This window comes from Moschus berezovskii, chromosome 9 (assembly GCF_049115385.1).
Source record: "Moschus berezovskii isolate FMDL1 chromosome 9, NW_MosBer_1.0, whole genome shotgun sequence".
Taxonomy (NCBI): Eukaryota; Metazoa; Chordata; class Mammalia; order Artiodactyla; family Moschidae; genus Moschus; species Moschus berezovskii.
The window spans coordinates 74,536,341-74,562,520 of record NC_142468.1 but is presented as its reverse complement, the minus strand read 5'-3'; the positions used below and the strand labels follow the sequence as shown (position 1 = coordinate 74,562,520).

General features: G+C 36.2%; 1 protein-coding gene across 1 annotated transcript in view; it reads right to left on the bottom strand.

The window, feature by feature from the left end:
* The window catches only part of AQR (aquarius intron-binding spliceosomal factor), a 91,058-nt gene that overhangs the window by 49,190 nt on the left and 15,688 nt on the right, over positions 1-26,180 (bottom strand). Inside the window, exons 5-15 of the mRNA XM_055435891.2 lie at positions 24,381-24,501; positions 20,961-21,101; positions 19,248-19,316; positions 18,142-18,242; positions 15,398-15,474; positions 12,542-12,606; positions 11,287-11,403; positions 9,143-9,256; positions 7,535-7,638; positions 5,231-5,333; positions 2,640-2,760 (exon numbers count right to left, since the gene is read on the bottom strand). Of these exons, the coding sequence (XP_055291866.2) occupies positions 2,640-2,760; positions 5,231-5,333; positions 7,535-7,638; positions 9,143-9,256; positions 11,287-11,403; positions 12,542-12,606; positions 15,398-15,474; positions 18,142-18,242; positions 19,248-19,316; positions 20,961-21,101; positions 24,381-24,501 (1,133 nt within the window). The remainder of the gene's footprint in view (positions 1-2,639; positions 2,761-5,230; positions 5,334-7,534; positions 7,639-9,142; positions 9,257-11,286; positions 11,404-12,541; positions 12,607-15,397; positions 15,475-18,141; positions 18,243-19,247; positions 19,317-20,960; positions 21,102-24,380; positions 24,502-26,180) is intronic.

Genomic DNA, 26,180 nt, shown 5'->3' with positions numbered 1-26,180 from the left:
TAAGCCAGAAGAAAAATGCCAGTACAGTAAACTAACGCATATATATGGAATTTAGAAAGATGGTAATGATAACCCTGTATAAGAGACAACTAATCTTCGAATGTAAAGGCATAAAGTTGTTTCTATTATTTATATTCTTAATGCTTCTATGAGTAATTCCCATTTTGAGTATTGTTTATTTGCAAGATTTTTCTTGTTGATTATTGTTACCTGATGTTTCCCTTTTTAGAGAAGCTTTTTAAGGCAGCTTTGACTCTGTTGAGCCTCTCAATTTTATCTTTATTTTTATTGCATTAATACCTGGTATGTAGTAGTTGCTTTCTTTTATGATTATTCTGTTTATTTTGCTAACTTCTTAAACTGGCTGTATACTTGTATACTCATTGCTTTTCCTTTTAATGTAAAGTCTGCTACATTTAAGGCCTCAGTGGATAATGTTTTCCATATCCCGCAGGATTTAAGACTTTGTATTTTTGTTATCTTTCGGTAATGATGTTTTTAGATGCCATGTACCCAGTGAGTGATATAAACGTTATAAATTTCAGTTTTCTAATAAAAAACTTTGAAAATTAAAAAAAAAGAAATAAAATAGAGCATATTTGAAAAGGTCTTATTTTTGTTTCCATACAGAAACTGAAATCAAGTTCAGTTAGTTCAGTTCAGTTCAGTCACTCAGTCGTGTCCGACTCTTTGCGACCCCATGAATCACAGCACGCCAGGCCTCCCTGTCCATCACCAACTCCCGGAGTTCACTCAAACTCATGTCCACAGAGTCGGTGATGCCATCCAGCCATCTTATTCTCTGTCGTCCCCTTCTCCTCCCACCCCCAATCCCTCCTAGCATCAGACTCTTTTCCAGTGAGTCAACTCGTCGCATGAGGTGGCCAAAGTATTGGAGTTTCAGCTTCAGCATCAGTCCTTCCAATGAACACCCAGGATTGATCTCCTTTAGAATGGACTGGTTGGATCTCCTTGCAGTTAACAAATGCCATATATTAATATTGGGAATAAAGGATGAATTTCATTAATACATGTAGTCTGTACATCTATGACTCAGTGCTTCTAAATAGTGCTTAAGATACTTAAAAGAACTGACACAAGTGGTCTAAAAAATTCTTTTCTTACCACATAATTTACATTTGGCAAATCTCAAAGTAAACAATGCTACCATAAACATAGCCCATGACTAAATTTACCAAGGAAACTGAATCAGCATATTATATGACATAACTCTATCTTCAGTGATCACCACTGTGTTCTGAACCTTTGCCTTTCTGATAGACTTTAAGGATTAGGCATTGACTTTATGTTATTCCTGGAGTTCTTTCCCTTCTCTGACAATATTAATGAATACAAGTCTTTCCATTACGCTCATGTAACACTATTTACCTTGGATAATAAATAACCAAGTACTCAGTACCTACATCAAAAGGTCAAAAAAGAAGAACCCCAAAATACATTTTCAATGACATAACTAAAGTTACACTTATAGCATTATTCAGTCTCCTTAAAGCACAGCTTTATGGGCACATTTTATACAGCATGATGCACACACACACACACCACTATTCATTAGGGAATGCTTAAAATTAATAAAAATTCTTAATGCTAAGCATTCAAAACACCGAACAGTTTCTAGCTTCTACAGTTGTACTTGAGGGTACCAGAAAATTACCCTAATGTATGAAGAGTACATCATGAGAAACACTGGGCTGGATGAAGCACAAGCTAGAATCAAGATTGCTGGGAGAAATATCAATAACCTCAGATATGTGGTTGATACCACCCTTATCGCAAAAAGTGAAGAGGAACTAAAGAGCCTCTTGATGAAAGTGAAAGAGGAGAATGAAAAAGTTGGCTTAAAACTCAACATTCAGAAAACAAAGATCATGGTATCTGGTCCCATCACTTCATGGGAAATAGATGGGGAAACAATGGAAACAGTGACAGACTTTATTTTTTTGAGCTCCAAAATCACTCCAGATGGTGACTGCAGCCCCGAAATTAAAATTCGCTTGTTCTCTGGAAAAAAAATTATCACCAACCTAGACAGCATATTAAAATGTAGAAACATTACTTTGCCAACAAAGGTCCATCTAGTCAAAGCTATGGTCTTTCCAGCAGTCATGTATGGATGTGAGAGTTGGACTATAAAGAAAGCAGAGCACCAAAGAATTGATGCTTTTGAACTGTGGTCTTGGAGAAGACTCTTGAGAGTCCCTTGGACTGCAAGGAGTCCAACCAGTCCATCCTAAAGGAGATTAGTCCTGAGTGTTCATTGGAAGGACTGATGCTGAAGCTGAAACTCCAATATTTTGGTCATCTACTGCGAAGAACTGACTCATTTGAAAAGACCCTGATGCTGGGAAAGATTGAAGGTAGGAGAAGGGGACGACAGAGGATGAGATGGTTGGATGGCATCACCGACTCAATGGACATGAGTTTGAGTAAACTCTGGGAGATGGCAATGGACAGGGAGGCCTGGCGTGCTGCAGTTCATGGGGTAGCAAAGAGTCAGACACAACTGAGCGACTGAACTGAACTGACCGATATAGCAAATAGAAGCACGTTCAGTTACAAATGATGACTTCTACACTAACTTTCATGCTACATCCGAACGCTGTACTTCATTACCATACCTTCCCCAGAATAGTATTCAGTTGGGACAATATTTTCATCCCATATGATCTTCTCAGTTGGATACAAAGGCATCTGGTTCAACTGCTGAATCTGAGAAATTCGACGCTCATGACGAGATACCTGAAAGAAACAAGTTTAGGAAGAAAGTCAGAAACATCTTTTTTTAATCAAAATAACTTATTAAAAAATTCGCCATGAAGTATGGAACGAGAAGTTTCATTTTTCATAAAACTTGACAAGAGATGTTTCTTCTGTTTTCCACATTCTCCATAAATCAAATATGAAAGAGGTACTGATTGTGATGAACTCTGGAATTCGACAGATCTGAGTTTAACTCCCAGCACCTCTACTTACGGGCTACGTGGATGCTGGGCAAGTTACTACAAACACCCTGATTTTAATTTCCTTTTCAGTAAAACAGATTAACTCCCCTCTTAGGCTTCCTATAAAAATGAAATGGAAGCCTGTAAAGTAGTTGTCAGAGCTTGGCACATGCCGAGACCTTAAAAAAGATAATGCTATAGCATACAGCCCTCATTAATGCAAGAACAAAGGGGAGCTCTAAGTCCTAGGTTATGGTTTTCTTTCTTGTACTAACTGGTTAAACAATCTGGGTAAGTTTATTAATAACTTGGCTTCAGTTTTCTTTTCAAATGAGAATGAGAGAGCTGAACTTAATGACCTCTATGTGCCCTTCCATTGTTAACATTTTAGAGATCTATCTCAAATATAGAAATAAGTTTGTTACCTAGTTAAGAGATGCTAAAATAATATTTGAAAAATGTGTCACATTCTTTTCAGTAAAGATAGTATTGTTTCAGAAAAGAAGACACTGTACTATCATGTAAGGAATATGCATATTCTAACTTTTTAATCATAATTTGGTTGGCTATTAGTAGAATTCAAAGCCTGTGAAAATCTTTTAAGAGAGAGAGAAAATGAAAGATAATGATATAGCACTACAAATTTGTAAAACTATTTTCTTTTCGCATAACTATTTAAATTTTAAGGATGAAATTTTAGCTGTAAGACCCTAAAAAGCACAGAGAGGATCAATTTTATACTCAAACCTATTTTCCATTAGAAAGGTCCCTGGAAAAAATCCTCATTTCTTTCTATAGTAAGGATTTATTATTAATCTCCAAAACCTGACTTACCAGAGAAGATTTTACATTGTCAGAAAATAGGACAAGGAATTTTTAGAAAGCACTTTCAGTCAGAGACAATGAAAAGTGATTTGTAAGAAGGAAGGCAAAGAAAGTGACCCAAGACACACAATTCATCCAAGTGAATACATGGATAAAAAGTATTTTCCATACTTGGTTAATTTAAAACCCTTCCCAAGTATTTCTCTCCAAATGGCATTAAACACCTGTCACCAGGCTTAAAACACCTGCTACAAATAGTTTCCTGTTACTACCCAAAAACAAGCATATCATCTTCCTCTTTACAGTAAGGAACTGTGTTTTAAACCTTGTATTAGCTTGAAATATATCTCAAAACCATTTGCCTATTATTATGTATAAAATAAAGATATATACAACACACCTTCATGCAGTGTAAGTTTATATAGGTATAAAAATATGTTTGAAACATACAAAAGACAACTCAATCTTACAGTAATCAGGAAACAAAGAATTAAAACAAGCTTTTTTTTTAAAAAAAAACCAAAACATGAGATTGGCAAAATTGGGAAACTCATAACATCCAATGCTGAAAAGAGCTTAAGGAGACAGACTTTGACACACTGTTGACGTGAACATACAGCTTCTGAAGGACAGTTGGGCTGCAACTTTTATCTTTTAAATAAGCACATGCTTCAGTCAAATAATTTCACTTCTAGGTACCTCTCCTAAAGGTCCACATCTGAGCACAAAGAGGCCTATATTAGGACTGCATCATTATTTGTAAGAGTGAACACTGCAAACAACCTAGATACTCATGGTAGGGTACGGTTAAATAACCATCCTCTTTAGGAAATATTTTACGGAAGTTTAAAAAGTAAGGTATATCCATTTCTCTCCTAAATCTGCACTAAAAAAAATAAAACTTAACAAAAAGCTTGAGTTAATGCTCAAACTAATACTCATTTCCCTGAGTGACTGAAGAAGTAATAATTTTCTCTATTTCTAAACATTCATGAATTCGCTAGAGATAAAGGTAAGGTTTAATATTCAAGGTGCTATATTTAAGTAATAACATTAAAAACAGATAAATGATATGAATATATATGTGTATTATCCATGTATGTGTGTGTGTGTAACTGTGATCACTTAAAGGCAGAAATGCTGTCGGTCATCTCCGTATCCCCAGGGTCTTTAATCCGGTGCTTGACACAGACGTTGCTCACAAATGTCTGCATGGAATGAATCCACACCAGAAAGCAGTTTTAAGAGGTAAGAGACTTGAAAAAAGTAATCTAAGAGATGAAAAAGAAATCTGACAAAATCAAATGCTGATATGATCCAAACCAGGCAAAAGAATCTACCAATTTTTTAGCCCAGAAAAAAATCTCTACCAACCTACATCTTTAAGAATGATTTTAAAATGTAGGAAAAACATGCATAATTCAAGGAACACTAATATTTACCAACAATTCTAAAAGAAATCCTTTATCAAAAGTCGTGTCTTCAGCTTTAGGAAGGGTTGGTAACAAGCAGAGGTATGATGCCACCTGGTGGAGGGTATTGGAACTGCAGAATAAAAATATTGAGATCAGAATACTGTCTTATAACTTCACTTTTGAAAAGTAATTTTACAGGCTGCTTGGAAAGTTTTACCTAGAAAATATAATCCTATGACACACAGCAACAAATATATGAAATCAGATATGAATATTAAACCTCTAATACAGACTTCTCAAAGTCTTCTGCTAACCTCTCATAGTGCCTGAAAAGATCTAGGGACATTTTTTCATTTCAATACCAAGACATTATTCAGGCTTTTCCCCACTGTCTTTACATGGACAGTGACAGTGCAGATGTGACAGTGGGTAAAACTGGCAGCCTGGATCAAGGAAGTGGCACCATCCAGTGCTGTAAGTGATCATGGCATTCCTGCTGCCACAGTCATTTTTTTAAAAAAAGTCAATTTTAAAAATGTCCACGACGAAACAGCAAAGATTTATTAATGTTACTAAGTTTGGACTTGAGTATCTGTTTTATAGAAATTCTGTGTGACAGAACAGGAAGTACATACTTTGCACACGTTTTTTACTTGAAAGAATGACTGACAAACTATGGTTATTCAGATTTGAGTAAGAGCAAAAAATCTGAACAATAATAAACCTCACTTCAAAAAAATAACAATTTTGACAACTATGAATAAAGCTACTATATAAATCTTTGGACAGATTTTTCTGTGAATCTAAGTTTCCATTTCTCTTGGGTATGTCTGAAAACACTAGATCACACAGTAAGTGCATGCTAAACTCTGTAAGAAACTATCAAATTTTTTCCACAGTGGCACTACCACTTTGAATTCTCATCAGCAACATATAAGAACTGCAACTGTTCCACATCTTTGTTAAGAGTTAATACATTGTTGCTTTTCTAAACAATTCTAATAGGTCTGTAATGGTATCTCATTTTGATTTAAGTTTGCTTTTCCCTAATAATTAATAATGCCAAATGATACTAGTACCTTTCTATAGACTCACTGAAATCTACATATCTTCTTTGGTGAAGTATCTGTTCAAATCTACAGCCATTAAGTTGCTTTCTCGTTACTGAGTTCTAAGACGTCTGGATACTAGTCCATTATCAGATATGAATTTAGCCAGTATTTTCTCCCAGTATGGGGCCTCTCTTTTCAGACTCTTAACAATGTCTTTCAAATGGAAATTTCAAATTTTGACCAAGTCCAATTTATCACTTTTTCCTTTATTGACTGTGCTTTGGTATCTATGGAAAACTTTGCACAAAGCACAATGACAAAGATTTTCTCCTATACTTCTTGTAAGTTTTAATTGTGATATTTAAGTCTATGATTTATTTTGAGTTAATCTGTGTATACAATATGAGGAACTGGTCAAGTTTCATAGTTTGCATATGGATGTCCAATTGTTCTGGCACCACAGTTGAAATTAGACTTTTCCCATTGAGTTGACTTGTCACCTGAGTCAAAAACCAACTAATCATATATGTGTGGTCTATTTCACGTGACTCTATTTCAGTGATCTATGTCTACCCTGTTTTCAATACCACAATGTCTTGATTACTGTGAATTTATAGTAATCTTGAAGTTAGGTAGTGGAAAACTTCTAACTTGGTTTTTTTCAAAACTGGTTTTGACTATCTTAGTTCCTTTGCCTTTCCATATTAGTTTTAGAGAAAGCTTGGCAATTTCTATAATATTTCCTGCTGAGATTTTGACTGGAACATACTTATATCTATAGATCAATTTGGACAGAATTCATATTTTAACTGAGTCCTCATTACAAGACCAAGAAAGTTCTACATGTATGAAGATGAATGCTATCTAGACTTGCAGAGATCAATTTCACAATAAATATAAATATTAAATCATTACATTATACATATGAAACTAATATAATGTTTTATGTCAATTACTCCTCAAGAAAAAAAAATTAGGGCTCAGAAATCAGACAACCAACTACCTAGGTTCAAGCCCGATGACCTAGGAAAACTGTATATGTTATAAAAAATATAAAAAAGAAAGAAAAAAAAAATTTTTAAGATAAAAACAAATTTTGCAAAAAAGAGAGATGTACAATTATATTTAAGTGACCCAAAGATAAGAAAAGCTAGAGAGAAGCTGGTTTTAACTGTCAATAAATAGTAGTGCAACAAATAATATCACCTAAAGCAGTGCAAAAATAACTAAAAGCAAATAAAGAAAATTAAAATCCAGTCGTCCTTTCATACTGCCTTACCTAAGAGGTCCAAAAAACTTGACCAAGGATTCCCGAGTATCTACTTCTGCCACATTTGAGAGAGCAAAATCATAGAGTTCAGGGAAATGTGCAAAAGCAGCTCTCTAGAAAAGAATAGGGAAAAAAAAAATTAATGCCTACATATAACAACTTGTACAACAGAAAAAATATTTTAATAAAATATTAATGCACTTCTCTTTCTTATATGCTTCTTAAATGTGACCTCTGCCTTGTTCAAAAGCACTAGATACAAGGGGAAAAGAAAACAGAATTGTTCTAGCAAGAGTGTAAAACCAGAGTCAAGGTTCAGTTTTTGATTTCTAAAGTCACATTTTGAATACACATGATAAGAGCCAGGAAGGCCAGCTTCATTGACAGGAAAAGACAAAAAACAAAACAAAACACTTTATTATTAAAAACTGGCTTAACAAAACTACAAGGAAGCCTCAAGGGCAACTCCCACTGAAGAGGTATCTGAGGGAGGTGCCTACAGCTTAGTGTGCATGCACCCTGCCCGACTTCGGAACTCAGGAAAGAGAGGCCCTCCCAGGGTAACGCTTCCAATCAACATGGGGTAAGCTACAAGAAAACAGAAAGAGCAGCATTATGCTGATTTGATTAAGTATGTGAGAGGTAACATCTCTAGTCCTCCTTAATGCCAAGATAAAAGATCCACAAGTTTTTAAGTCCCCTGTAAAGGACTGCACAGGAGATTGCCAAGATTATGGATAAGGCCAGCCATGAGATTACCACAGACAATGGCAAGGAGTTCCCCGAGCTAGAAGATGAAGGAGTCAGCTCCCCGGAAGAGGCCGGCACCATGAAGATCAAGCACTGGGACGTTGTCAGTAGGCTGACAACCAGCCTCCAAGAGACCAATCACTGAACCTGGCCGGTGCCAAGAGAACAGCACACACCACACCAGCCACAGTTATTCAAGGGCAGAGGCAGAGGAACAAAAACACGAACACTCTGAGAAAAGCAGGGAAAGATATCGGAGTTGGGACTGTGTGCAGGAGGAGCAATGACCTTGAGAGATAGTGGACCTGATGGTGAAAGATAATCTGAACTTAAGTTTGGCTGTGTCTTTACATGTTCCCTGCCCCCCTCCCCACAAAAGACTCTTTAAAAGGTTAGGATCTTAATTACTTTAAATTGTGAAATAAAAGTCAGTCTTTCTGCCACCAGAGGAAATGGAGTTCAAGAGCAAAATGAGCTCAGTAATAAAAACAAAGGTATTTTTAGGGCATATCTGAGCTGCATTGGTAAATTTCAGTACCATTACATGTCTTTATCTTTAAAACGTATGAAGTATGCACACATACTTTGTCAAGCTGAAATGCTCCATAAAATAGTTATTTAAATGCACCAAATTTGCCCAATAACTAATATTTTTTGAGTGTCAAATATCAATATACTGATTCTCAAGACTGAGGACTATAAAAGAAAACTTTCTTTTTCGTAAATCCATCAGAATTAGCAATATTTTAAAAATTCAAGATGAGCACACTATTAAATAAGTACCTTTCCTATTTGTACTATATAAAACCTAAATCATTTATGACACAACTTGGAACAGATACACAGGCTATAACGCATTTCACTTACCTGGAGAGAAGTAATTCTATCATAGTGAATAGTTGTCATCTCATTCTCTGTCAGAGCATTTCCAGTCTGGTCATTAATCTCAAAACCAGTATAGAACTTAAGCATGTCCAAAAGCTGAAAGGATACATTTAAATTAACAAACTGTGCAAACATGAGAGCAAGAAGGCAAAAACACACACTATTAAAAATAATAAGTAAGTCCACATATCTTCTTAGAGGTACTGAAAAGCTTTGGAAAGTAAACACTACAATAAACAGTTCAGAACATGTACAAATGTTTTATTTAGGTGAGAATAAAGTATACACTGTGAATAAATTGTTAAGTCTATCTCATATACTTGGTCTACTTCTACAGGGAAGAACTTAAAACTGCACTCCCAATACTAAAGAAACATTAAGGAACTAATGAAAGGAAGTCAATCATTTTAATGGAAAAAAAAATATCTCCACATCACTGTAAATATATAGACCCACACAATTAGAGGGAACTCCTGAGGGTTTATGTCACTCAGAATTCTCTGATGAGAATTTTGCAATTCACAATTAGCGATACTCTTCTCTATATTGAGACAAAAATAGCAAGGTAGGAGGAAAAGCTAAATTATTCATTCCTCTCTTCAGTCTCCATGGCCATCAAGCCCTTTCTTTGGCTTAGTTCCTGCGACTGCTGAAGGCCTCCTTTCCCGCTGTGATGGCAAAATCAAGAGAATTTGGGGCTGCATTTGCCCCCAGTTTTTATTATTCTTAATTCTAACCTAGCAGATCGGAGAAGGCAATGGCAAGCCACTCCAGTACTCTTGCTTGGAGAGTCCCGTGGATGGAGGAGCCTGGTGGGCTGCAGTCCATGGGGTCGCTAAGGGTCGGACATGACTGAGCGACTTCACTTTCACTTCCACACATTGGAGAAGGAAATGGCAACCCACTTCAGTGTTCTTGCCTGGAGAATCCCAGGGATAGGGGAGCCTGGTGGGCTTCCATCAATGGGGTCACACAGAGTGGGACACGACTGAAGTGACTTAGCAGCAGCAGCAGCAGCAGATCAGATATTAGGATTTTTCAAGTCAAATTTTATTGGAGTATGGTTGATTTACAATGTTGTGTTAGTTTTTGCTGTATAGCAAAGTGAATCAGTTATACATATAGCCACTCTTTTTTAGATTCTTTTCCCAAATAGGTCATAACAGAGTACTAAGTAGTTTTCTGTGCTAGATAGTAAGTTCTTATTAGTTATACACAGTAGTGTGTATATGTCAATCCCAATCTCCCAATTTATTCCCCCTCCCCGATATTAGGATTTTAATGTATTTTAATACATGCGACCAATCACTGGGTAAAATTTAGTAAGAGAATAGGAAAAAAAAGGAATGCTCACAGACACCAGATAAGAGTTTTTAGGAGAGTATGTAAATATATATAAAAATTTTATCTCCAGCTGTGATCACACCAAAGGCAAGTGTTAGAAGTTTGTTAGAAGACTTTTCCTCTGGATGACATTATAGGAAATGGGAAACCCTACTACTCTGTCTTCCTACACAATGCAGTAAACAAAGTGCACTTGCCTTTCAACTCAAGGCAGCAGACTAAGTATATCCACACTTCCACTTTACCAGCTGCCCTGTCACTATCATCTCATGGAAAGAGAGCCATGATATTAGGCTCTTTGCTAATATTTAATGACTTCAAATAACTTCACTTGAAATTAATGCTTATCATCTATTTATAGTCCACAGTAGTCACTGACACAGAATCAAAATATATGAGCACGTGGAACTATATCATGCATAATTTAGCCCAATGATAACATTGCATATTAACAAAAGTTTTATTTGAATTAACCATCCCCCTCAGATTTAATAATGCTTAATTGTTTTACTGTTTAATTAATAAAATGAGTATTTAGAAGAGAAAAAAATATGATGATATAACATCAGTAGAGGTCACCTACATAAGAAGGCATCCACTTCGTATATCAAGAGTTGGTTTCACTTTAAAATGACTAATTTGGAATTTACATCATTCAATTAAATATTTAGCAAAAATTTACTTTGTGCCATGCCCTGGTACTCCCAGTTGCATGGCGAAGGAAGAAAAAAATCAACTTAGAAATGAAAACAGTAAGTATATTCAGATACACCAATGCTTACCTGGGAAAAAAGATGGCCATCCTCTTCTCTACGAACAAGATTGGAAAGGTAACAGTGAACCAAAAGGTGGGAGTCATCCAGGATGGTATTAAACCAGCGTCTCGTGGGGAGTAGGGCCTGGAAAAAACAATCAGCACAGCAGTGAGTCTGCATGCTATCCCAGCTAGAGGTGATCCACCGATACTCTGTGCAGAAGTGTTAACCACATACCGGGTACCCTCAGCCCCTCAAAAGACACTGCACAAAGCAAAGGGTCTACTCCATGATGCAAATAAACTCAGTGGTAATGTTTCTAAACAAAACACAGCATTGGAAAAAATATCTCAGATTCTATCTTGGCCGGTAGTTTACAAACAAAATCCTATGTGAAATCCCAATATATACTGTGTGTAGGTTTAGAAATGGGGGAGAGGGAGTGGAAATCCCTAACTGGAGATTCCTTTCTCAGCTTCTCCTTCCCACATCGTCCTATGATAGTCAGCAAGACAGTACTGAGAAACTATGACAAACATAGTTCAGAAACCACGAATCCAGTCAAATACCCTCATGTTAAAGGGGAGGTTGTTGAGATTCTCAGAGATGATAGTTTCTGGCAGAGCTTGAATCTGAATGAAGATCTCATAAATGACAGCTAGTCCAATACTCTAATCCTCATGTCTAGAAACCACCCTAGCTCTCCCAATAAGAAATGAACAAAAAGGATTTTCTTTCAACTTCCTGCATTAAAAAGAGAGAGGAAATGAAAGGAAATGAATTCAGTCTGAAGTACACCAGCTCTGCATTTGAACTTTGCATCAAAATTTTGCTCCTAGTAGCATGAAATTTTTAAGAATCTTAATTTTAAAAATTGACAGTAGCAAGCAGCTATATCTTTCTTCATGAACAATATTAAGCACACTTAGAAAAGTGAGATGATTAAAAAGATGGCCATAAACCTATGATTTCAGCTCTTTTTAAAACTATGAAGGGGTAATTAAATGTGACAGAAAATAAATTGCCCTTGCTGGACTCATGTTGATTTACTAAATAATGTTTTTAACACAAACACAGACCTTTGACAGTCATCTGAAATTTCAAGAGTCAATCACTTTTGACTTTCTTCTCTATAAGACACTTGAAATAGGTACAAACAAAATAAGGCCAGTTTGAGGTGAAAAAGAAATATTTCATATATAGTCATGGGTTTAATCTTACATATATAATCATTAGCTTCCTTAATGATTATGTAACAGAAAAATCACTGCATATTTCTTACCTCTAGATCAATCATAAGTTCAATAAATCTTTCACAGTAATGAACTTTGTCCATAGTGACAGGATCTATAACAGAGAAAACATGTTAAAACTTTCTTACTTAGTTCATTCTATGGTACTATATCTTAAAACTGGCAGTTATTTAGTTATTTAAAAAAGGTTATTTATCTCATTCATCAGAACTGGACTAACTATGATTCAGAGTACAGACCTCACATATTTTCAAAAAGGGCAGGCCTTACCCTTACATTAAGCTCTATAAGTAGGAGAAAATGAAAAACGTAGCTTGCATCAGAGACACATTTTAAAAATCAGACCTGCAAAAAATATTTTTAAAGTGTTTATTTTCAAGGCCATTTTTGTTTTCAAAATAAGTACAACTTTGTGACATGATATACTTTCAGAGTACAAATCTTTTTTTTTCTATTGTGAGAAAATGTTCTGCTATTTTACCAGTTGAAACCATCCTGGCAAGATTGTTTCAACTGAAAAGGAAAAAATTTAGGGTCCCTAGTCTAAGGACTCCCAGTAGTGAATAATGCAGTGCTAGACCTACAGAAGGTGTCCTACAAATGCTTTATTTGAATTTATTTAAATCTACTTATTTGTTGTATATAGGAAAATAGAAGGCTTTATGTGAAGACAAAATATGAATACTTTTGTAAGTAACACATGCCCATAATTCAAACCCTAAAATAATGTAACTATAGAATTTCATGGCTCGAAAAGACCTCAGAGAGCATCTTACTAGCTCTTCATCTTATAGGTGAGAAACTGAGGACCAGAAGAAAGTGATTTGATTTTTGACCGGTTAGAATTGGAATCCAGTTTTCTGAGACACAGCCTAGGTCATACAGTTGCTAAAACTAAAGAATTTAAATGAGTGACTTTTAAATTAAATCCGTTCAAACCGGTCCTCTGTTGTATCTTCTGTTCTTATTACTGGCAAAGGAAAGTAATTTTGTCCAAAATTTTAAAATGAGCAAAATCTGTATTCCATATTTTTATTTATATCTTGAGAAAATTACTGGAAATGGCCTATTTAAAATTAGAACATGATGCTTGGCACTCAATTTCTGAGTTCTGGTGGATAAAGCTGCATATTTTTACACTAATTGGCCCTATGAGGCATGTTGTTCAGAGCTGAAGCCCTGTTATTCCAATTTTTGACACCAATAAATTCTTATCACTTGCTTTTTATGTGTACTGTGTTTTTTCCTTCTTTTGACAGCAGCCCTGACATTTCAAATCATCCTACACAGATTTCCTTTAAAACAATTGATGTGGACAGTTGTTTGCAATAACCTTGCAAAGTGGAACTACACACAATCTTTTAAAAATTAGTTTTCTGTTTTCTAACTATATAATCCATCTGGTTTTATGCCCCTTCTAAAGTGGCACACTATTTTCATCTCCGTTGTTTCCTTTGCCAGCAAGTTAATAAATTTTGATTAAAGCTCAAGATCAATCTAAGAAATTTTGTTTTCTGACAAGATATTACGACAATGGCAACATTTAGTGCTTTGTTAGTCATTAAAATTTCTGCAGGCCCTATACTGTTGTATTTACTTGGCTTTCAAACCTTTCTAGATGACATCAATTTTTTGAGGGTGTGAGGTGGTGGGGTGCTGCCACACTGCATGGCTTGTAGGGTCTTAGTTCACTGACCAGGGACTGAACCTGGGCCCAAGGTAGTGAAAGTGCCAAGACCTATACTGTGGACCAGGGAATTCCCAACCTGACACTAATTATTATACATTTGGTTCTCATTATTATTATTTGTGTCAAGGAAACCAAATCTAAGTCATCTTTCCATGTTCAAGGTGCTTAACTGAAAGATTTTAATATATAAACACTGGGTGACAGATTATAAGCACATGACAGTTTTTTCTTTATACTAATACTGGCAGTAATATTATATCCCAAATCTGGTACCATAAATTAGCATCTGTAGCATTATTATCTATTCCTCACTGAATTACAGGTATGCTTTTCAGTTGTAAACTATTACTTGGGGAAAGTCAACATTTATAAGTATACATTGTTGTATTTTAAACAAAGCTACAATCTCTGATCCATATGTATGGTATAATCTCTGGTGCATATAAATATGGTACACCTATTTAACTGTTCTTAGATTATATTTCAGTTAGAAAATAAAATATTAACAACCAGTGATACATCATACATAGCATACACATACTTTTATTAAGTAAACAATGCCCTATTTGCACTCACTAGATGTTTATGTCAGTCTTACCAACCCAGCAAAATGTGGTTAGATCCTCTTGGTACATCGAGCTTATACTCATACACACACATATATATGTATCTATATACAGTGGATAATTGTGATATATTTCGAAGTTTATACTCCACACAGCACATACTTTTGTTTCATAATAAATGGGGAACACAATGGAGGAAAATACTTTCCATTTCATCTTGTAGCTCATATCTCAAAATAATTCTCCTCTTCCCCTCCTAAACAGTATTTGATATGGCTTGAAAACATTATTCAATACCAAATTATAAATGCCATGTGGATAGGTCTGTGACTACCTTGTTCACCATGTTCCAGAAACCTTGTTCAAAACCTGTATCTTATAAGGAAGCTCCAAAAAAAATTGCTAAATAAATGAACATTTCAATAACCATGCTGGGGCCCTTAAATGATATGAATTTCTAAGGCAGTCACAATACTCAGACTGGTAGCATACTTGAAAAGGGAAAGGCATAACCCCTTGTCAATATAATTTAACATCATTTGGAGAGCAGTTTTTAGACTAAATATAAATACCAGATGGGCATCTGAATGGTAACTTCACAAATGAGCTGAGAAAAGAAAGATAGTCACCAGAAAGTGGGACTGATTTCAGCACAGAGATAAACTTCTGGATGAGTTGTGAAAGAAATCTTCTTTCTTGATAGGCTCTAAAATCAGAGAGATAACAAACAGGCAGCAAATTATTTTGGAGAAATAATTATTTCAAAAGTAAAACTTAAATGCTGAACAGCCTTTCTTAAACTGCTCAAATTGTTTCATTTCTCTCTGAAATCAGGACCATAATTTAAACAGCTTCTTCCTTGAGAGAAATACAGCATCACACGAAGAAAACAGGAGCCTCATTACTGGCCTAATAACCAGCCAAGAAAGCATCTCTGTCTTATTATAAAAGTTTTCACTTGTGATTTAAAGGTCAGGACTAGAAAGGAGTTTTCAAAATTTCATTTATAGTCTGCCTTCAACATTAAAAATCTAATACTTAAGTATGTAGTTGAAATGAGCAATTTCATACTTTAATATGCCAAAATTATTAAAGAGTATTATAACATTATAAAAATTAAATGTTAGTTTAAAAAACAGCTTTTTACTCATTACTAATTTAAGATGCATCATGTTTCAACCATTCAAAAACCAATCATCACATATTGGACAGCTACAAATGATTATGCCAGCCCTGCTGGAAATAACAAGGAGGGAAACGACTAAAATACACTTGAAATGATGACAAGTCATAAAATATAATCAGTAACACAAGGCCAACATTAATTAGTCAAACTGCCTGACATTAACAGAGCACCTACTGTGCTGGGATCTGAGCTGTGTTACGGACATCATACAAGATAATCTAATGCTGACAGCAGTCCTACGAAACAGGTACTATACTGTCCTGACTGCACACTGAGGCTCAGAGGCGCAGTAACTTGCCCAAAGTTACACAGCAGGTGGGTGTGAAACCTAGGTAAGTCTGATCGTAGAACTTACACTCTAAACAACTATACACAGTTTAATCATTACAAAAAGAGCTGATGTTTCAATGAAAAACACTGTGTGTTTCAGGAGTTCAGAAGAAAGCACTGCAGGCTTAGTACTTGGTCTGGAAGACTGCTTAAAAGGTTAGCCTCAATTAAGTGAAGTAGAGGGGCAAAAGTGGTTAGGAAAGGAAGGTTTAAGAAATGATGAACAGTCTATTGACTTGGAATTAAATCATACTGAGGTAATGGGAAGAGAGGGTTTACATTTTTAAAAAGTAGTCAAATAACGCAAAGATATCATGTAAGTAGCCCAATTAAGAGGTTATTGGTTAGAAAGATATCATGGAAGAGATGAGACTGGAGTTTGAAGTTAAAGAAAGGATATTCCTATTCTGACCCTACTGTCTTGTCCTTACACCTCTCATTTCCTTACTCCCAAACTTGCTTCTCTGACATCCAGCTTTTGTCAGTTTCTCTCATTTTCAGTGACCACCAGCACAACTCCAAGCTTCACTTTTGTCCTCAACCCTCTTTTCACAGTTTATATACCTCATTACATAATCTTACTCATACCTATGACTTCATCTGCTATCTATGGGTGAACAGAGTATTACCCTGAGTGGATGAAAAAATAAGAGTCAGAAGAAGCTATCATAGGCTCAAGAAGTGAGTCCCAGGCATATATACGTAAGCACGGGGAGGAAAAAAATGAGTGGAAAGAACACCTGAAGATGAGGAAAGAAAAAAGGATCATTGCTAGAAGAGTCACGGAGTAAATAAAGCAAGAGCACAGGTAGACCAGTTAGCTTCAAAGAGAGAGGAACAAATCTCCTGGAGCAGGGGTCCCCAACCCTGTGAGGAACTGGGCTGCATAGCAGGAGGAAAGCAAGTGAAGCTTTATCTGTATTTACAGTCACTCCCCATCACTGGCCTGAGCTCTGTCTCCTATAAGATCAGCAGCAGCATTAGATTCTTATGGAAGCACAGACCTTGTGATCTAGGCTGTACATTCCTTATGAGAATCATCCCTGAAACCATTCCCACTCCCTGCCCCGGTCTGTGGAAAAACTGTCTTCCATGAACTGGTCCCTGGTGCCAAAAAGGTTGAGGACTGCTGTCTTAAGAGTATACAGATTCTTCCCTTCCTTCCTACGAACAGAACTTTGTTTGATGACACAAATGCTTGCTACCAGACTTTTATCCAATTGATAATAATTACTATTAAAATAACCTGCACCCTCATCTGCTTCCTTACTCGTTATATACTTCATTTTTCTCCTTAGCATGAACCACTGGATAGTATACCATAAAATCCATCTGTTATTAGCTGCTTTACCAAACTAGAATGTAAACTCCACAAGAGCAGGAATTACTTTATATTTTGTTCTATGTCATATTGCCTATACCTATAATAGTACCCAGTAAAATAATAAATACTTAGATTTATTGAATGAATAAAGTGTATAAAGTGGAGTGTGCAAGTCATTGTTAAGAGTGAGGGAATGGGAAAAAGGAAGAAAAACTGGACTGATAGCCTGAAGACTGTGGAGAAAATTGAGACCCATCCATGATGAACAATCTATGATGGACAACAGGCAAAGGAAAGACCAAAGAGGAACACTTGTGACTGGGGCAGAGACAAGGGAAAGGAGAAATGACGATGTGTGGCTCCTCCACTGAACCTTTGTAAAAGATATTTCTATGATGGCCTAAGTAAAAGCACTTCTTAGCCATTTATTTGGTTCAGCGCTACATAAAGGGAAAAACAAAACAAGTCAGCAACATCTCAGACTGACAACTCAGTATAACAAACCAAGATGGAACAAAGCTTTGGCAACATACTGTTCTCTTGCTTCTGGATCCATCTTTTCATCATTCTTTCTAATCAAGTTCCAGAATTTTCTTAGCTTAGGTGTCTTTTTTAATTCTAATTCCAATCGTGCCTGAAAGAATGATGTGGCATTAAATTAGCCATAACCCCCATGTGAGAATATAATATAAAGCAATGGGATAAAACCAGATAGGAACGTGACAAAAGCTGGAATCTAAGAAACTAATACCTACACTTAAACAAACTAGCTCAATTCCAATACCTGCCAATAGAAAAAAAAGACAGAAGAAATTGCCTTTTCTCATTAAGATTTTAAGCTCAGTAATACATTTTCTTTCTTATTTCTAATAGGACTTCAGTTTGAAAAATACGAGCATTAACATTAAAGTTCAAAAAGTCAATCTGAAACAATACACATAAAACAGCTATCATAATAAGGAAATGTCTATGCCACCACTCTTTCTCATGGTACTTATCCTTATCCATTTTTAACTTGGTAATAATTATTTATAGGCGCCTGTTTTAACCTTCATCAACTTGTACCTATGAATGAGCTTGCATATCTGAATGTCTGCAAAACCACCCACGTGCAGGAAATGAAATTCTGAATACAGTATTATATAGAAAACTGATAGTTTTAACTTTACTCCCTAAAATCTGTTAATCTGGCTTTGATACTCGCCCATATTATCCAATAAGACTTTGATGGAAAAAATGAAGTTGTTAATATTAAACATAATTCAGATGTTCTCCTATAGCTGTATGTACATTCCATTCAAGGAAAATTAAAAATTCAACTCTGTATTTAGTCTCATCCAGAGACATATCTATGAATAATAATATTTTACTAAATTAACTCCCTTTATGAGATCAATAGATATTACCTTATTTCACCTTAAAATAATGACATTAGGAGAAATATTTATTGGCTTACACACAAAAGCTTTAAAACTGAAAAAAAAAAAAACTACACCTATGATTAGTTAATGCACAGTAAATTAGACAAATTTGGTGGGGGATTTTTAACTGTCATTTTAAATCCTTATTAAAGTTACACCATCTAAAACCACATGTTCCACTTAAAAATACATGTAAGTTTCTGAACTGAGATACTTACAGGCTGCAAGCCCATCCACATTGGGAGAGAGATAAGCTGCTGTACTTGACTCCGTATCAAGTCTACTTCCTGTTTAAAACAGTCACGGGGGGAAAATATGTCATCAATTCTTTCAAATTAATGAGTTTTTTATTATTAAGAAGTTCAATCCATTTTTAAAAGATAAAGCTAAGCCCCATGATTTTCAAATTCCATATATGTGATTTCATCAACTTGCAAAATGTGTTTGTAGCCCTCAGTTCAACACTCCCAATGCTTTCACTGTCGTTCAGTGACAGCACAGAGCAGAGCAAAGTGTGAACTGCCCAACACACACGTTTTGAGCTGAGGTTAGACAAGGTGTGCTCTGCCTTCTTGCTTCAGCTCTCTTACACTAGCATCTCTTTTTGGTCTATTTAGTGCTACTTTCTCACAGCATTGTGATTTTTGTTGGTGATTTTGCTATTTAAAATGGCCCTAAGCACAGGGCTTCAGTGCTGTTCAGTGTTCCCAGGTGAAAGAATGCTATGATGTGCCTTAAAGAGAAAATACTGTGTGTTAGGTAAATTTGTTCAGACAGAAGTTAAGCACTGTTGGTCACAAGTTCAACGTTAACAAATCAACAATATTTATAAAGTGACTTTAAATAGAAACACATAAAACAAGGCTATACATTGATCGCCTGATGAAAATCTGACCAGAGGCTTGCATGAAACTATCTCTGTATTTTCCCTAAGAGCTGTGGTTCAGTTTTAGCTAATTCTGTGTTCACAGCTATTTTTTAGAGCATAACTACCTCAAAGAACACTGGTGGTAAACTGAAAAAAAGTGCCAATAATAAGCTAGCTTTTAAGTTAATTAAACTAGCACCAAACTACCAATACTAATTAAATCTTGGCTTTGTTCCATTTCTGACAAGGAATCACATCTATTTATATTTGCTTTAATTTAAAAATATTAAAGGGGTAATACTGAATATAAATCTTTTTCCAGTCTTTGCAAGACCCATGTGAGGTACTACACGGAAACAGATAATAACCATCCATCTATCAGCACTGTTTTCAGGGTAAGAAAGACCCTCATGCATTCTCCTGCATGGGTCTAAATGCACTATCAATTCAAAAGCACCTATATATATACACACACACACACATACACACACAGGTATATACCTATTTATTTAAAGATAAATACCTTCAGATAACCAAAGGAGAGAAGCACAAATGAAATATTAATTACTATAAATGTTTATTTTTTAGAACATAATCTTACAAAGAATGAAAAATGTATCATACGCAACCCAAGAGATTTTGAAAGATCATCCATAATCAACCCTAAACAGTCAACTCAAACCATAACTCTGCTGCTGACCTGCCGGGCTATGTATGAGGTATGACTAGAAGTAATGAAGCTATGTCCCTGTGTATAGTTTATGACACTGATCTCATTACTCAATGTTCATGTTAACAGACTCTTTGCTGCTCTATATTTGGAGAATTTCAATTCCCATCATTTTACTTAGAAGCTAGATAGAAAAAAGAAGGGATCAAGTCCTAATCTATTAGAAAGCAAACAGATCCTACAAGATGATTTTCTCAAGAAGGGGCTGAAATGTTAGCACTGTCCTCATTCTCTACTACTATGAGGAGTTGGCTCTAGAGTTAATCTCATTTACAGTCAACTGAAAAGAATAAGAAAATTTGAACATTCTCCCCAAAGATAAAGTAAAATTACCAAACTATTGAAGCAGTGGTCAAGAAAAAGCAGTAAGACCGTCTGTTCGTGAAGTGAAAATTCACCATCAGTTTCAGCTAATGCTGCTTTCAAGATGCACTTGAAAAAGAATGGGAAGTGATCTGGCTTCTTCTTAAAAGTCTGAAAAGACAAAGAATAAAAATTCATTTTGAAATGGCTTGCTCACCTCTTTTTCTCCTGTAAGCGAACACTGGCAGGCTTTTTAGGAGTCTATTAACCAAACGTTCAGTTCAGTTCAGTTCAGTTCAGTCGCTCAGTCGTGTCCGACTCTCCGCGACCCCATGAACCACAGCACGCCAGGCCTCCCTGTCCATCACCAACTCCCGGAGTTCACTCAAACTCATGTCCACAGAGTCGGTGATGGCATCCAGCCATCTCATTCTCCGTCGTCCCCTTCTCCTCCCGCCCCCAACTTTTCCCAGCATCAGAGTCTTTTCCAGTGAGTCAACTCGTCGCATGAGGTGGCCAAAGTATTGCAGTTTCAGCTTTAACATCAGTCCCTCCAATGAACATCCAGGATTGATCTCCTTTAGAATGGACTGGTTGGATCTCCTTGCAGTATAAGGGACTCTCAAGAGTCTTCTCCAACACCACAGTTCAAAAGCATCGATTCTTCGGCAATCAGCCTTCTTCACAGTCCAACTCTCACATCCATACATGACCACGGGAAAAACCAAAGCCTTGACTAGACGGACCTTGGTTGGCAAAGTAATATCTCTGCTTTTTAATATACTATCAAGGTTGGTCATAACTTTCCTTCCAAGGAGCAAGCGTCTTTTAATTTCATGGCTGCAGTCAGCATCTGCAGTGATTTTGGAGCCCCAAAAAATAAAGTCTGACACTGTTTCCACTGTTTTTCCACCTATTTCCCATGAAGTGATGGGACCAGATGCCATGATCTTCGTTTTCTGAATGTTGAGCTTCAAGCCAACCTTTTCACTCTCCTCTTTCACTTTCATCAAGAGGCTTTTGAGTTCCTCTTCGCTTTCTGCCATAAGGGTAGTGTCATCTGCATATCTGAGGTTATTGATATTTCTCCCAGCAATCTTGATTCCAGCTTGTGCTTCTTCCAGCCCAGCGCTCCTCATGATGTACTCTGCATATAAGTTAAATAAGCAAGGTGACAATATACAACCTTGACGTACACTTTTTCCTATTTGGAACCAGTCTGTTGTTCCATGACCAGTTCTAACTGTTGCTTCCTGACCTGCATACAGGTTTCTCAAGAGGCATGTCAGGTGGTCTGGGATTCCCATCTCTTTCAGAATGTTCCACAGTTTATTGTGATCGACACAGTCAAAGGCTTTGGCATAGTCAATGAAGCAGAAATAGATGTTTTTCTGAAACTCTCTTGCTTTCTCCATGATCCAGCGGATGTTAGCAATTTGATCTCTGGTGCCTCTGCCTTTTCTAAAACCTGCTTGAACATCTGGGAGTTCACGGTTTAAAGATTACTTGCTTACTTAAAATTCACTGTAGCAAGTCAAGTATAGATTTCTGGCAGGACAATGTGACAGTTGCAGAAATTTTCAGCTAATAAAATAATGGCTTTGATTCATTTATTTTTTCTTCAAGTATTAGGCTGGTAATTAGCTTAGGATTTGTTTTTTTATTGAAGATCTAGAGTGCTTTAATTCTTCTAATTTAAACAAAGAAACATCTTTAGCAAAAACTGAAGAATTCCTATTCTATTTAATCTCAAAGATACCCTTTCCTTTATCTTATCTCTTTACTCTTAACACACAAAGAATGTTTTAAAAAGAAAAGGTAAATAATGTAAACATATTCAAGCTTCTCTGTGACCTACCTCCCCACCTATTACCTCTCTTTTCTTTCATAGGCAAGCGCTCCAAATGTATGACCTACACTAGCTGTTTTCACTTACTTCTCCAAAACAAGTTTCGATGTTGTTATGGTTGTCAAGTCCTAAGGACACTTACCAACTCTCAACTCCTTTTCGATGTGAAGGTTTCTCTTCTTTGTCACTTCACAAGGCAGTGTCCCGGGGGATCTAGCCTCATTCTTCTTCTCCCTCTCCCATTACTTCAACTACCATATGCTAATGATTCTAAATACACACCCTCAGTCCAGATTTCTTCAGTCCTTAGATTGCTTTGTCTACTACAATTTCATCTAGATATTCCAAAAACAACTTAAACTCAGAAAGTCCAAAACTCAATTCAACACTTTTGTACCCGCCAAAGTATTCCTCAACCCTCTTTTACCTATCTTGGTAAGAGGCACCTGTCATCTTTTACATTCAGTTGCCCAAACCTGGAAGGTTACTGAAAATAATAACCCCCTCCCTCAACTACTTCAATTATCAAATCCAATCAATTTTACTTTCCAAATCTGTGTGTAACCTCTTCTCATGGTCTTAACAACATGAAAACTGATGAAATCATTCTCTGGTATCCCTCTCCCTTCCTCTGGTGGTTTGAAGCAACTTTAAGAAACCTCTAAGATTTCTCAATAAGACACAAGGCCCTTATATGATGGTACTAATGAATATTTGAGGGTCCATGGTTTTATCTTAAAGAATGTTAACACCTTTTCATTTTGGAGACCATCCCCTCAAAACAGATGGCAAGTACACAGAGCTTTCCTTCATTTAAAGAAGTATGACTGAGGGGAAGGAACTCTTTTGTTGAGCTGATCATTTCATAATGGCCAAAGAAAACCTAGATGTTGGACCTCTGTAAGCTGATCAAGGCTCTGTTATAGTTGCTGTCATGTCCGACTCTTTGAGCTGCTGCCGCTGCTGCTGCATCACTTCAGTTGTGTCCGACTCTGTGCAACCCCACAGATGGCAGCCCACCAGGCTCCCCCATCCCTGGGATTCTCCAGGCAAGAACACTGGAGTGGGTTGCCATTTCCTTCTCCAATGTGTGAAAGTGAAAAGTGAAAGTGAAGTCACTCAGTCGTGTCCGACTCTTCGTGACCCCACGGACTGCAGCCCACCAGGCTCCTCCGTCCATGGGATTTTCCAGGCAAGAGTACTGGAGTGGCTTGCCATTGCCTTTTTAATATAAAATTTACTTTATCTGATGTAAAAGTCTTTATAATCCATGCCATTCTTTGCTTTAAGCACAAAGCAGAAAAATAATTTCACATTCATAATTTTTCAATTCACAACATATTAAAGAAAGAACTGAAACCAAAAGAAATATCATTGAATTGGCTGAAAAGTTTGTTTGGTTTTTTTCCATACCATCTTAGGGAAAACCTGAACAAGCTTTTTGGCCAACCCAATACTTTTCATACATCCATTCTTTTTCTCAATATTTACTTTATTTTTGGATAAAGTTCTGTTCTAAAAATATTATCAGTAAAAAAGCTATTTTGTAACAGCTTAAGTGAGCACAGTAAGAAAGCTATGAAGTAATTTAAATCTGTTACCTCCCACGCAGGGACATTTTCTCTGAATTTTTCATTCACCATACAGCAGATTGACATTAAATAGGCTTTGCTGGACACTTCTGGAGAATAATTCATCCAAAGGTAATTTTCAAGATACTGGCTACAAAGAACAAAAAGGCATACAATATTTCATTAGTTACTACCATCTCATTAAATCACTCCCCTGAAAAAGTCTAATTACTTACAACTTTTTGAAAATCTGTACTGATAGTCTGAGAGCCCTTCACAAATTAATCTATAATGTAGGTCAGTCCTACTATTGGAAACATATGTAGCAAATATGGCTCTGGAGAATGAGAGTTTTATACTTTCAAAATAGGAAAACATCAAAGATTACTGACATATATAATTATCACCATTAGAGCACTGGATATTTCCTTATCTAAGGTGTTTCACAGAGTAAAAAACAAAAATATCTGACAAATACCAGCTCTAAAATCATATGATGGACAGCTTCACAGACAAAAGTAACTGAGAAATTAACACAAGCTCATATCAGGACCAAATGATTTCTGAAAGCTAAGAAAAACACTAACTCAAAAAGAGGATTTGTTACGTAATTTACAAGGCATTTAACATAGGTCAATTTTCAAGGTAACTGGTATTTTCTCTTCAAAACGCCAAAATTCTTAAGACTGGTGAAAACATTCCTAAACTAAGTAATTCTGATTTTCAAAACAAAACTTAACCATTTCTTGTTCAGAGTAGTTATAAACATCAATTACTGTTGTGGGCTGTAAAACCCTCTCAAGCACTAATGCAGAACACAAAACTTTTTTGTTTCTATTGTAAATCACTCCACATGTATAACTTTTCAATGTAACTTTTCATTTACACATGCATGCATGCACATGTGTACAAACACAGTTGTGCATTTCAAATTGCGCTATAACACAGACTTTTTCTACTTCCTCTTAAACTTCAAAGGTCTCCTCATGTTGATATTTCCAAGGGTCTATCTTTAGGAATCATTCTTACTTAGACTGCAAGAGCCTAGGAAACTGGTAAATAATATTTTATCCTAAATAACTGCCAACGGCTTCAAGTTATAGACTACTCTTTCATATAGTAAATGCATGAAACTTCGTATCCATTTTTTACAAGTTTAAATTTCTTTTCCCTAAATTATACCCTTCAGAACTTCTGCTAGCACGTCTGTTAGTATGAATCTGTCTGAAATCTGTTTATTTCACGCAGTTTAGCTGGTGACAGAATTCTTTCTTGGTCGATAGTTCTATTTTTCTATTTACTAGACACATTCTACTATATTTTCTATTACTGCAATTGTGAAGTCTACAATTTGTTGTTCTTCCTCTGAGTAATCGTTTTTCCTCTAGGAGATTTTAAGATTTTTGTTACTGTTGCTCTGTCCACCGTTCCGTCCGTTCCGTCGCTCAGTCGTGTCCGACTCTTTGCGACCCCGTGGACTGTAGCCTACCAGGCTTCTCCGTCCATGGGCTTCTCCAGGCAAGAATACTGGAGTGGGTTACCATTTCCTTCTCCAGGGGATCTTCCCGACCCAGGGATCGAACCGGGGTCTCCCACATTGGAGGCAGATGCTTTAACCTCTGAGAAACCAGGGAAGCCACAGCTTTCTATATATACTGAATCTTACAGACTTATGTCTTAACTGTAGAAAATTCTTAACCATCATCTCTTCTAAATTGCTACTCCCTCATTTTCCCTAAATCTCTTCTGAAACTCCTAATGGACCTTCTCATTCTAGCCTCTATATCTCTTAATTGCCTTGTATGCTTTCCATATCTATTTTCCTCTTCT